Here is a 12,801-nt window from a genome sequence, read left to right as displayed (position 1 = left end):
AAATCCCAGTTCTCATAAAGCTTGACATTAGGTTACAGCATTTCCTATCATCAAGCTCTCACACTACGTAAGTTTTAGTTAACCCTTTTCCAGGTTCCATTGATAATCCCGTTTCCACTCCTTCACAAGATTCAATCCTATTTCTTCCTTACAAACACAACCTGCAACCATGGTGTCAACCCATATCCTTCTTTGTGATTTGAAGTCCGTACGTTGTTTTCAGATGGGCGTCTCCTACGTTTCTGGTAGCTACAGACCAGTTCCTTGATTTTGACCATATCTAATTGTTTTCAATAATTACTTTTCATTCAAAAAAACTGCATCATAAACGAGCTCTCATCAGCCAAAACTGCATCTCCTGAAAGAGTTTGTAACGCTTAGATTAATATTAAAGAAAGTTCCAACCTGTGCAGTTTCACTTAGTCTTAGTTTTATAAATCTTATGATTCTAACAAAATGTTCTAATTGAAAAAAATGGAGGAATCATCTACATCTGATATGGTAGAAGAAATATTTTTGACAGCTAAGGCCAAAGTAATGAATAATGTTGCCCTTGAAAACAAAATTATTAAAGCCCCAAAAGTTGGAGACTTGGAGCCAAAGTTTCTAAAGAAGCAAGAAAAATGTGGATAGAAAACGGTTTCTCTAAGTAAGTACTATATAAGTGTTTGTCTATAAGTGAAATTTGGTTTCGGTTATTATATGTCAACACTTATATCTTCTGATCTGCAGTTTACTTATGGATGCACAAGATCAAAACCCATGAAATTTAGTTAATTATGTATTGCCACAGCTCTCCAACTCTACTCACTTTGAAATTTATCATCAATATTAACAGGTATGTGTCATAAGAAGACGCTTCTCAGTATGTTTTGGTTGTTGTTTTGCATAAGAACATAATCTTATGATGATGAAAATTTTACAGCCTCTGGCGACATGTATGCACAACTTTTAGCAAAGAAGATGGCCATTAATCTGTAAATAACAGAACCGTGGCTACAATATCAGGTATTTTTCTTTGTCCTAATAGATAGATCATTGGCCGAGAGGTGTTGTTGAGACCATTAAAATTGGAACATGCCTAAAATGCAGTTGCTTCCATCAACAACTCACCCTCACTTGATTCTTAGCGGCATCAGAGTCTCTACCACTTGTCTCCAGACCTCATTCTTCTCTTATTATTTTCAATAACAGAGGTTTGTTGTTTGATCTCTATTTCAAAAGGTCTTCTTGAAACCATATCAATCCATCTGTGGGCCAACGTTGAGAAATTTGACAGTCTGCATAAGCCTAATACAAATACAGTCGGCATTGCATTGTAAGTTAACAACTTCATATCTGGGCCAACATTGAGAGTTTTTACTGTCTGCGTAGCTCAACAGTCAACACTAATAGACTCTCTATCATATGGTTGAGAGATATAAATGAGAATTAGGTCAACAAGCCTAAGAATCAAATTTGTTTCTGAGTTTAGCTTAGTCGTTTCGTATAAGCTTCACATAGCTGTGCCTTTCCTCCACTTTCCGGCGATGAATGATTGGGTGTAAATGGTGGAATTCACTTAAAGCTACTCATCACTTCCTCAACTTTTCAGCTTTCCTGCGTTTTTTGACCCATTTATTTTATTATATATACGAACCAGATGTGAGGAGCCTGAAGATTTAATCGTCTCGCAATCAATCTTTTTTTTACAAACTATCTCTAAAAGCAGGTACCATAATGACAATTCTCAACTTCCTCTCTCTCAGTTGAAGGCTGGTCGGTCTAGGACGACGGTTGTCAGACGGCTTCTCTATTTCTGGGAAGCTCGGGATGTGAAGAAAGTAATAGAACTTATGGAGATTGATATAGTTCTGGTAGATGAGGAGGAGTTGCTTCTCCATTGTATTTGTCTTTTCTGTAACTGTTTTCAAAATTATTTTTGTTTGCTAACGCTTCATTGTTTCTAAATGGTTTGCAGTCTGATCCAGGGATCTAGCATACACCCCTTGAACACATTCCACCACTTACTCAGAGAGGGGTCTGTATGAGCTTGCTATAGGAAAAGTGGTGGTGCTAATAGTGACACGTCAGCTCGACACGTCATCAAGATGGTGCAGTTAGAGTTGATATAGCTTGAGAAAACAGAAGTTAGAGTCATCGAAAATAGTCAAGAAAGTTTGTTATCTTCTTCATCCATATTCTCTGTATTTTCTTGGTGATTTTCCTAGAAAATCACCATGGATTCCTCATCCTTGCTTTTGAGTTGTTTCTACATGTAACCTCTTGGCAGGAGAGAGAGCGATTCTTTGTGTAATACATTGGATCGAATCAATACGAGTTACTGTTCATCTTCTTCTTTCCCTGTTACGTTTTACTGTATCAAAGGTATCAGAGCCCAGGCGAACCTCGGATCAATGGCAGGCGTTGAGTTCCAAGTCTTCGAAGGTGTTTCTTGCAAATCCATGGATTTCAACATTGGAAGATCAATTTGCTCGTGATGACTACTCGGATATGGACAAATTGGCGTTAGCTGTGTATTTTCTTGGAGGTAAAGCAGAATCTTTTGTTCATCAACGAGAAGAAATCAAGTATTTTGAAACTTGGGATGAACTAAAGAGTAGCTTGATCCGTATGTTTGGTGAACGAGACGATCCGGAACGGATCAGATTGCAGACGGAGAGGGACATATCAACACATAATTGGCTAGTGTCACTTAAGATTAGGAATGCCGATGCGATTCAAGAGATGTGGATGCCTATTTCTTCTGTTTCGGAGTCACAAGTTGAGTCTGCATCAGTTCCGGCGAAATTGCTTGACGAGCATCGTATCATTCCACAGAACGAATCGATTCAGGTATTGAATCCTAATCTGGAATCAAGCCTTACTAAAGAAGATTAGAGTCAACAGATTCAGGGGAGCCAAGTGAGTCTGAACCTGTTCCAGTGAGTCTTACGTATTCATCCCTTGATATGGACTCAACCGTTGATACCGTGTCGAAGCATGAGATTCAATCGTTTGAGAACAAGAGAGTTGATGAGTGGAAATCTCCAAAGGTAGAACAAATATATGTTTTGGATGTTGACTTGGTGGAAGAATTGGTTCAAAAATCAGAAGATGCTAAGGCTGAGCTAGTTGCACACCACTTGTTTGATCTTTTGCTTCAGAGGGTTGTTTGTATAAGGAAGCAACTGAAGTGTCACAAGAGCTGGAAATTTAAGTATAAAATGGAGGATCTGTGGAGATTCCTGCCACAAAATGGTCATTATACATCTATGAGAGGAAAGCACCAAACTTCCAACAGTCTATGTGTTATTGATCATGTGGGATCATCATTGGAGAAAATGAGCACTTGTGGTCGTTGGAGAAGTCAACAACAGTCATGGTTCGTGTACAAACTGAGGTCGTGGCTTCGCTCACTTAGAAACAACATCAAGGCATTTTGGAGAGATGTAGTAGAGATAAAGCTGAGTTACAATGGAAAAGTTATGTGTGAGTTCATGGGGATCGAGAGTGACCTGATCACACTTGAATTTTTCTGTTTCATGGGAGAGAAGTTTAGCACTCTACAACATAAAGTCTGGTACGTTCTGATGGTTAAAAATATAGACCAGAGTTTTGAGTCTGTGATGATGAACCATCTAAGAAGTAAGGTCCCATACTGGAGATTGGCTAGGCTAGGCTTGCTAGAGATGCTCAGTCTTGTGGCTCAGGTTGACTTTGTATTATGGTTCATCACGTATCAACACAAATCTGTTTCAGGTTATATTGTTGAGTTGCAGAATGAAGAGGGATCTGTTTTGAAAAATATGTGGAGAGCAAGCTTGGTGTTTAGCTTACTTAGGTCAGTTAGTGCTTCAATGGAATTCCCTGGGTCAGTTAGCGACAGTGAAAATGCTCGATATCTTCATGAAGTAGAGGAAAAAAGTCTTCAGCTTAATGAGAAACTTGAGGAGAAGCTATGTCTTTCAGTGTTATGGAAGAGACTGCTTTGCAAGGACTGGATGTTTAAGTTCAAAAACAGATTGGCCACAAGAACCACAATCTCAGCTTTTGGGGTTTTGATTTTGGTGATGGAAAATGGCAGCATTGATGAAGCGGAGAATACACTTTTGGTGCACAAGAAGTGTCTTTCTGTTCTTAGACGAGATGTAACGGAGGCTGCTTATATGAGACTTGAAAAGCAGTGGAGGCAGAACAGCCTGATTCAGAAGTCATTTGCAATAAGAAGTTCCCTGCTGCAAAATAGAACACAAAACGTTTTGTGGTTCCTGCTAGTAACTGAAGAGGTGATTGTAGCATTTGAATTCGGAATGCACCACACGAAGTCATGGCAACAGTTTTATAATATTCAGAGAAGTGTGGGGGTTACTACAAGCATGCCCTTTGATCCAGGAGGGTTATTAGAGTGCACAACGGTTTCAAAAGAGTTAGAGCCACTGATTGTCGAACGTTTCACATCTTTTATGCTGCAATTGTGGACATGGAAGTTGTTGATAAACCTTGTGGTCAAGGTTTTTCAAAAAGGGAGGATTTGCTATAGGAAAATTGGTGGTGCTAATAGTGACACGTCAGCTCGACACATCATCAAGATGGTGCAGTTAGAGTTGATATAGCTTGAGAAAACAGAAGTTAGAGTCATCGAAAATAGTCAAGAAAGTTTGTTATCTTCTTCATCCATATTCTCTGTATTTTCTTGGTGATTTTCCTAGAAAATCACCATGGATTCCTCATCCTTGCTTTTGAGTTGTTTCTACATGTAAACTCTTGGCAGGAGAGAGAGCGATTCTTTGTGTAATACATTGGATCGAATCAATACGAGTTACTGTTCATCTTCTTCTTTCCCTGTTACGTTTTACTGTATCAGAGCTCTGTATTTGATGTTACCAGGAATTAAATATTTGTATTGTACACTCCCATGGTTGACTTATACAATTTGTTCACCTTTAGCTAAATTAATTTTAAGTTTCTCTTTGTGCCGTGATTTTTAAAAGCATTTGTTAAGTTTTTAAATTCTTTCCACCAGCTTCACAGTTCAGCCCATTCTAAGTTCCGTACGTTACAATTAATTAACTAAGGACAACCAAAAGTCCTACAATGTTCACATTTGACTGAAAGACAACGTTACTAGCCTCTTCATGTGCAACATCCAAACAGAAACAAACAAAATTTGTCAAGAGATAGAAGGTAAAGCGGACACAAAAGGGTGTGGCTAATATTGTCTACAACGAGTATTCAACAACCTACAGCCTCAGTACGTAAGAACCAACTCTCATAAGTTCCTCCCACCTGCCAAATGCTTGGATGTACTAATGACTCAAAGTTTCTTTTAGGACATTGATTATTCCCCTCATGCTATCTATAAGTTTCAAACAATTTGTGGAGCCCAAAATGCAATGAAACCACCTGCAACATACATTAGTTGATAAATATTCACAAGTACAGGGAGAAGCTCAGATCAAGTATAATCAAGCCCCACTGATTATCTTATCATCAGTCTAGCAACCTAACGAGACGCAACCTAACGAGACATCCCTCTTAAGGTGAGGATTCGCTTCTAAATAAAATCTACTCAACGTCGCTCCAAATGCTAAATAAACTATACGAGAACATATGTGAGCAAGTGAAAAAAGCACACTAACAGAATTCACACATATCACCAGACTCTCACATAGTGACATGACCACTACATTGATGCCTCCAACATATTTACAATCGTCGCTAATAACGTTCCTCCCAGGGAATAAACGGCCGGTCAGGCCTATCCTTAAAACGGAGCTTTACAACAAATTTATCGGATTACAGATATAAGTCAATTCTCAACAGCCAACGACAACACATCACGCAGCCTCTTCACACCTACACAAAGAAACAACGATTAACCACATATACTCACAAGTAAGCAAAGTGAGCATTACTATATTCCTAAAAACTAACCTACATAGGAAAGGTGATTTTTTTTTTTTTGGACACAACATAGGAAGGTGATAAAATATAACAAATAACAAAATTAGGACCATCTCATATTCAGCCACAAGAAACAAATCATTCTTCATAGTATCAACATTAACACCAAAAAAGCAACAGACATGTAGGGAATTAGAAAAATTAAGATTCCTTTCATGACTACAATCAGCATCCAAGATTTTAATATGCTATATATATAGAAAAAGTGTACGATTTCAAAAAAAATGTTTCAAATGGATAAAGCAAAGTATATGCTTCACATTTTTTTGTCAGAATTCGGAAGTGTCCATTTGTTGATATTTGAATATACTAGATCACTTATGCATGTTTTGTGGTGTTTCTTCCCAAACTGAATCAGTAAAATATGCTACATATTTTTTATCGCTTTTAACCTTTAAGGCAGCCTTTATTGAAATATATTCGATCCCTTATGTATGTTATTATATTTTGATTTAAAATATTTGCTTGGTTTTTCTTTAATTAGAGATTTAGTTTACGAAAACAAGCTCACTTTTTACTTAAGATCATTGTGAGTTGATGAGATGTGACTATCCATTATCAATATGTAATCCCTTTCAAAATGTAAGAACATATCTTTTTTTTGGGTCAAATGAACATAATATTCAGACAAAGTAACATAAATTCAGACAAAAGGTTATAAATATTATTCTATAAATGGTTAATTAATTTATGCATAAGTTAAAATTCACTTTCTTTACAATAATTTTTGGGACCAATGATGTAGAAAGTGAAATATATTATATCTACGTACTTTTGATAAATATCTTATTTTCTAAGGTGGAAAAATCTAAATTTATATATCTATAATAAAATGTATATTAACAATCAACTATATATTTAAAATGTTGTATAAGAACAATTAATAAATAATATTATAAAAGCCCGGCGCCTAGCGCCGGAAAACCACTAGTATAAAATATAACGGAGTTGTTTTGAATGAGAAATGGAGGTCCAAAGTGAATGACATGAAAAGCTTATAAAGCTATATATTTGGTTAAATATAAAATATAAACTCAATTAAGTATATTGTTGGTTTTGATTTGGTCAATACAACATTATGACTTAAATTTGCTAACGTCTAGAATCTTTACTCATGGAAATCAAATTTCCTTTATTGCTAGGATTATGACGTTAGTGACTCCATAAATGACATAACGTGTTCATCTTTTTTGAAGTTATAAAAGGAGCACTTGTGTTAACTTATTCGGAGACACAGAAAACATACAATCCTCCATATTTCCTTTTTTATCTTTATATTTGATTTTCTTTTGAGTCTGAGAATATACACAAAACTAGTTTCGTCAGGCTTCTGATAGAGTGACGCAAGTCAGAAGATTTTTGCAGTTGTATCTTGGGACTCATTACGTTATCAAACCGTCGCACTACGGAACGTATTTTGAGTTAAAGAAAGAGATAATATCTCGCCTCTGCAGTTGTATCATCCTTTTCTTAATCTTTGGTATAGTCTTATCATTTTTATTCTTTGCAATATTCAGTTCTCCGTAGTTTACATAATAGGGTCCTATCAGTCTTAACTCAAAATACCCGTTTATTGCTTTGCACTAACCGGACTGATTATTGTAAAAGTTTTTTTAAGAGCAGGTTGATCGATTCTTTTTGGTAAAAAGGTGCTTGATTGGATCGGCTCCTATGATTCTCTGTGTTAACGTGAAAGTTTCAATATATGTGCTTACGTTTTATTTTGCTGGAACTGTTGAGATATTTTTTCTTTCTCCGAAAATATTTTTTCTGCATTCTCCTCTCGCTTGTGACTTGCAGAGTTTATCAGCTATAGCTTTATTCATATTAGACTATATTAGCTATAGATTATATTAGCTCTTCTTTGATAGCCTAATTCTTTCGTTTTGATATCGCTATCTGATTCGCTTTAGTCAACTTTGGATTACTGCATCTTTGTTATTTACCTTTGTCGTTAACTGCATCAAAGTTCATTGCTTTGTGTTATTTGTCAAAGGTTGAATTGCCTTGTTGTCATATTTGAATAACAGGATTAAAATATTAGACTTGATTCCTCACGATCATTCTAACGTTTGTAAAAGATTGCATGAGCTTTTAGTATTAAAAATATTCTATCTCATAACTATGATTAGAATAAAACGTTATTTGTCCATTTGATTTTAATGCATTGACTTGTTTGGTTTAATAATCAATAATGTCTAACGTTTGATTTCTGGTTTCAGTTTTTTCTTTTTGGAATAACCATGAAAGAAGAAAAATATTGAAGTTTTATGTATGGTGAAATAAACAAATGTTATAAACATTGTAGTTTCTAAAGTCAATATGGTTGAGAATAACCATATAAAATGACTGTTTTGATGGCACAAAGAATATCTTGTATTGATATGTATATTTGCTAAAAAAGCAAAATATGTTTTTGGATACCAAAACATAAAAGTTGGATTTATTAATCAACTTGAGAGAACTATGAAAATAGTTTTATGTAAAATGTGAATTTCTAAAATTGAAATACATTTTTTAAAGAAAATTATGATAATTTTCGAAATTGCTTTTTATTCATTTAAATCTAAAAGAGTTGTAGATTAACTTTCTAACCTCTTATTAAGAGGTGTTAAATGTAAATATGCATGTTTTTTGAGCTATATCAAAAAATGTGGAGGAATCTTTGCTTACCATATAAAGTTATTGGCAAGAGGCCAAATGAATATAGTGCATGATAGTTATCACAACATGATTTTTTTCAAAAAAAAAAAAGTGTTATACATTGAGTTTTGTGAAAAATGGTTAATTGGAAAAAGATGACAAAAATCATTAGACAATTGATCTCGACTAATCTCAAAAGATTATGTTCATTGTGATGACAACCTATGATTCTTTTATTAAAGGTGTGTCATGAGATCATATTGTATATCATCAAGAGGAATGGGTTAGCCTGTGAATTAAGATGAGGTTTGGCGGTAATTCTACCTAACTGACTGGAGATCCCAAGAAATAGGTTCAAAGAGACAACTAAGTCAAACTAAATCTGCCCAAAGCACTGTAAGACTTCGGTCTATACTCAGTTCCTAGGATGATAAAACAGTGCTACATGTAAGGAACATAGGATAAGCATTAGTTTTTAATGATTTGTGTCCATTGTTTTGAGATATGAATGGAGTAGTACATGATACTCCTCTAAACAAAACTAATGGCAAATCACCTTGTGACTGTGAAATGGAGGCGTTTCTAGGAGAATGAAGGAAATGTTATATTCTCCAAGTTCACTCATGATTACCAAGAATGTTCACGGCCAAAATGAACACAATAGAGAACTTAGTTTTGTGAGAGAATGAAGCTGTGTTATAGCTATTGTCTCGGTTTACACCAAAGTCCGGGGGGTTCAAGACATCATGGCCACCCCCCGTTCGAGTAAATCCGATAGCTATTAACAATGACTGGTTCAAGGCTGAAAAATTGCTACCAACTCATCATGCAGTGGATTTTTCGCTCATACTCTCAAAAGTCCTTCTTTTTTTCTTGAGTCATGTGTATAGAGTCATTTCTATTCATGTGGGGGATTGTTGGAACTCGTTTTTGACAAAGTGGTGTAGACCATTTTTCTGATGGGTTTTTCGACGGAGATGTCTGTCGGAAGAACCAAAATTTGGACACGATGTAATCATCATCATGAATACTATGAGTTAGTGTATTTGTTAGTCAAAATTGGAGTTGTTTTGAATGAGAAATGGAGGTCCAAAGTGAATGGCATGAAAACTTTATAAAGAATGAATACTATGAGTTAGTGTATTTGTTAGTCAAAATTGGAGTTGTTTTGAATGAGAAATGGAGGTCCAAAGTGAATGACATGAAAAGCTTATAAAGCTATATATTTGGTTAAATATAAAATATAAACTCAATTAAGTATATTGTTGGTTTTGATTTGGTCAATACAACATTATGACTTAAATTTGCTAACGTCTAGAATCTTTACTCATGGAAATCAAATTTCCTTTATTGCTAGGATTATGACGTTAGTGACTCCATAAATGACATAACGTGTTCATCTTTTTTGAAGTTATAAAAGGAGCACTTGTGTTAACTTATTCGGAGACACAGAAAACATACGATCCTCCATATTTCTTTTTTTTTTATCTTTCTCTTTGATTTTCTTTTGAGTCTGAGAGTATACACAAAACTAGTTTCGCCAGGCTTCTGATAGAGTGACGCAAATCAGAAGATTTTTGCAGTTGTATCTTGAGACTCATTACGTTATCAAACCGTCGCACTACGGGACGTATTTTAAGTTAAAGAAAGAGATAATATCTCGTATCTGCAGTTGTATCATCCTTTTCTTAATCTTTAATATAATCTTATCATTTTTATTCTTTCTAATATTTAGTTCTCCGTAGTTTACAGAATACGGTCCTAATATAATCTTAACTCAAAATACCCGTTTATTGCTTTGCACTAACCGGACTGATTATTGTAAAAGTTTTTTTAAGAGCAGGTTGATCGATTCTTTTTGGTAAAAAGGTGCTTGATTGGATCGGCTACTATGATTCTCTGTGTTAACGTGAAAGTTTCAATATATGTGCTTACGTTTTATTTTGCTGGAACTGTTGAGATATTTTTTCTTTCTCCGAAAATATTTTTTCTGCATTCTTGTGGCTCTCGCTTGTGACTTGCAGAGTTTATCAGCTATAGCTTTATTCATATTGATATTAGACAATATTAGCTATTGATTATATTAGCTCTTCTTTGATAGCTTAATTCTTTCGTTTTGATATCGCTATCTGATTCGCTTTAGTCAATTTTGGATTACTGCATCTTTGTTATTTACCTTTGTCGTTAACTGCATCAAAGTTCATTGCTTTGTGTTATTTGTCAAAGGTTGAATTGCCTTGTTGTCATATTTGAATAACAGGATTAAAATATTAGACTTGATTTCTCACGATCATTCTAACGTTTGTAAAAGATTGCATGAGCTTTTAGTATTAAAAATATTCTATCTCATAACTATGATTAGAATAAAACGTTATTTGTCCATTTAATTTTAATGCATTGACTTGTTTGCTTTAATAATCAATAATGTCTAACGTTTTGATTTCTGGTTTCAGTTTTTTCTTTTTGGAATAAAAAATATTGAATTTTTATGTATGGTGAAATAAACAAATGTTATAAACAACACTTTGGTTCTTAAGGGATCATGTTGTTTGAATGGAAATTGGATTTGTGAGTCGACGCCCCAACTTAAGTTTGGGAGAGGTCTGCCACATATGAATCATTTGCAATTAGGAATATGATGTTGTTGATAATGGTCAAAACATTTATATTTCATCAATGCTTAAATGCAAGTTATAAAAAGATTAACCATACAAAAACAATGAGAATTTTCAGACCAATATGACTGAAACTAACATGTAAATTGTAGTTTCTAAAGTCAATATGGTTGAGAATAACCATATAAAATGACTGTTTTGATGGCACAAAGAATATCTTGTATTGATATGTATATTTGCTAAAAAGCAAAATATGTTTTTGGATACCAAAACATAAAAGTTGGATTTATTAATCAACTTGAGAGAACTATGAAAATAGTTTTATGTAAAATGTGAATTTCTAAGATTGAAATACATTTTTTGAAGAAAATTATGATAATTTTCGAAATTGCTTTTTATTCATTTAAATCTAAAAGAGTTGTAGATTAAATTTTTTTTCTTCTAAACTCTTAAGAGGTGTTAAATGTAAATATGCATGTTTTTTGAGCTATATCAAGAAATGTGGAGGAATCTTTGCTTACTATATAAAGTTATTTTTTTTAGCTATATCAAGAAAATAAGAAATGCTCATCGCAGAACTTGATGATAAATAAAACATAAATAAGAAGTGTTCACTGCATAATTTGAATATAAAAAAAAACACATTTTAATGTTACTGAAGAATATAAATAGTTCAAGAAAAAAAAGAGAGCTAGAAAGTTCCATGAACAAGTAATAAACTTGGAAAATACGGAATAGCCAAGCCATAGTAACCAGAATAATACAAATGATAAACAGTTGAGTCAGCATCAAGATCAAAGTCAACAAGGTTTTCTTGATGGGGAAGTGAGAGAACGATAGCTCTCGAGCCCAGGCTTATACCTTGTTGTAAACGCTCATACACAAATTCGGAATAAGACTTCTCTTTGCTCTCTTTTTACGATTTCTTATATTTTATCGTTGTTATCTCGTATTCTGATTGCTTAGCGTGTGGTATTAGTAGATATCCGGGACCTCTGGGAAACTAGGGTTCTCCTACTTTCCTAATTTAAACGGAAATCGACAGTGCGAATTTCAGTTCCCACATTTATGAAGTTGCAGGTCAAGCGAGTCTAGCCCCAGCGGGTTGCGGGTGATTGGTTCGGGTTAGCGGGTTAACCGCAAATAATTGTGTCGATCCTCCGTTTTCTTTCTCTGCATCAAAGCTCATCAACTGGCGATCAACTTCCATGATTTTCCTAATTAAACTCCTCACTACAAGAAAACAGCGGCATACTGAGGGAAAAATCGTCGGTATGTCGTCGGAATAACGCTATTCCGACGACATACCGACGAAAAAAGTCCTCGGAAATAACTCCTCGGAAATTCATCTTTCTTCGGAAATCCCTCGGAAATTTCCGACGGAATTCCGAGGAAACCCTATTTCCTCGGAATTTCCGAGGACCACAAGTTCGTCGGAAATTCCGAGGAAGATGTCGTCGGAATATTCCGAGGGATAAACTTCCTCGGAATATTTCCAAAATTAAAAAAAAAATTATAAATTTATTTTTTTAAATTGAAATTCGAAAATATAAAATTAAAATTGAAATAGAAAACATATTTAAAATACAAAAAATAA

The 12,801-nt window shown here is 34.5% G+C and overlaps 2 protein-coding genes across 4 annotated transcripts in view; one reads left to right on the top strand and one right to left on the bottom strand.

Moving 5' to 3' along the window:
- LOC106294445 lies at window positions 1-4,815 on the top strand. 3 transcript variants are annotated; one of them, XM_013729999.1, is made up of 7 exons: window positions 1-245; window positions 481-649; window positions 733-838; window positions 926-1,008; window positions 1,093-1,318; window positions 1,749-1,856; window positions 1,961-4,815. In XM_013729999.1, the coding sequence occupies exon 7, from the start codon at window positions 2,952-2,954 to the stop codon at window positions 4,593-4,595; it is 1,644 nt and encodes a 547-aa protein (XP_013585453.1). In that variant the 5' UTR covers window positions 1-245; window positions 481-649; window positions 733-838; window positions 926-1,008; window positions 1,093-1,318; window positions 1,749-1,856; window positions 1,961-2,951; the 3' UTR covers window positions 4,596-4,815. The 3 variants fall into 3 exon arrangements, with proteins under 3 accessions (XP_013585453.1, XP_013585454.1, XP_013585452.1); XM_013730000.1 differs by having other exon boundaries at window positions 1,712-1,884; XM_013729998.1 differs by having other exon boundaries at window positions 1,749-4,815.
- Window positions 4,816-5,791: 976 nt separating this feature from the next.
- The window catches only part of LOC106292180 (putative F-box protein At2g02030), a 10,876-nt gene continuing 3,866 nt past the window's right edge, over window positions 5,792-12,801 (bottom strand). Inside the window, exon 2 of the mRNA XM_013727799.1 lies at window positions 5,792-5,838. Coding sequence (XP_013583253.1) covers window positions 5,792-5,838 — 47 coding nt within the window. The remainder of the gene's footprint in view (window positions 5,839-12,801) is intronic.

The sequence above is a fragment of the Brassica oleracea genome, chromosome C5 (genome assembly GCF_000695525.1).
Source record: "Brassica oleracea var. oleracea cultivar TO1000 chromosome C5, BOL, whole genome shotgun sequence".
In the NCBI taxonomy this organism is placed as follows: domain Eukaryota; kingdom Viridiplantae; phylum Streptophyta; class Magnoliopsida; order Brassicales; family Brassicaceae; genus Brassica; species Brassica oleracea.
The sequence above is the reverse complement of the archived record's forward strand: the minus strand, read 5'-3'. Positions and strand labels throughout refer to the sequence as shown.

Coding starts and splice junctions, on each gene's coding strand:
- LOC106294445 (XM_013729999.1), top strand. CDS start 2,952: ATGGACTCAACCGTTGATACCGTGTCGAAGCATGAGATTCAATCGTTT.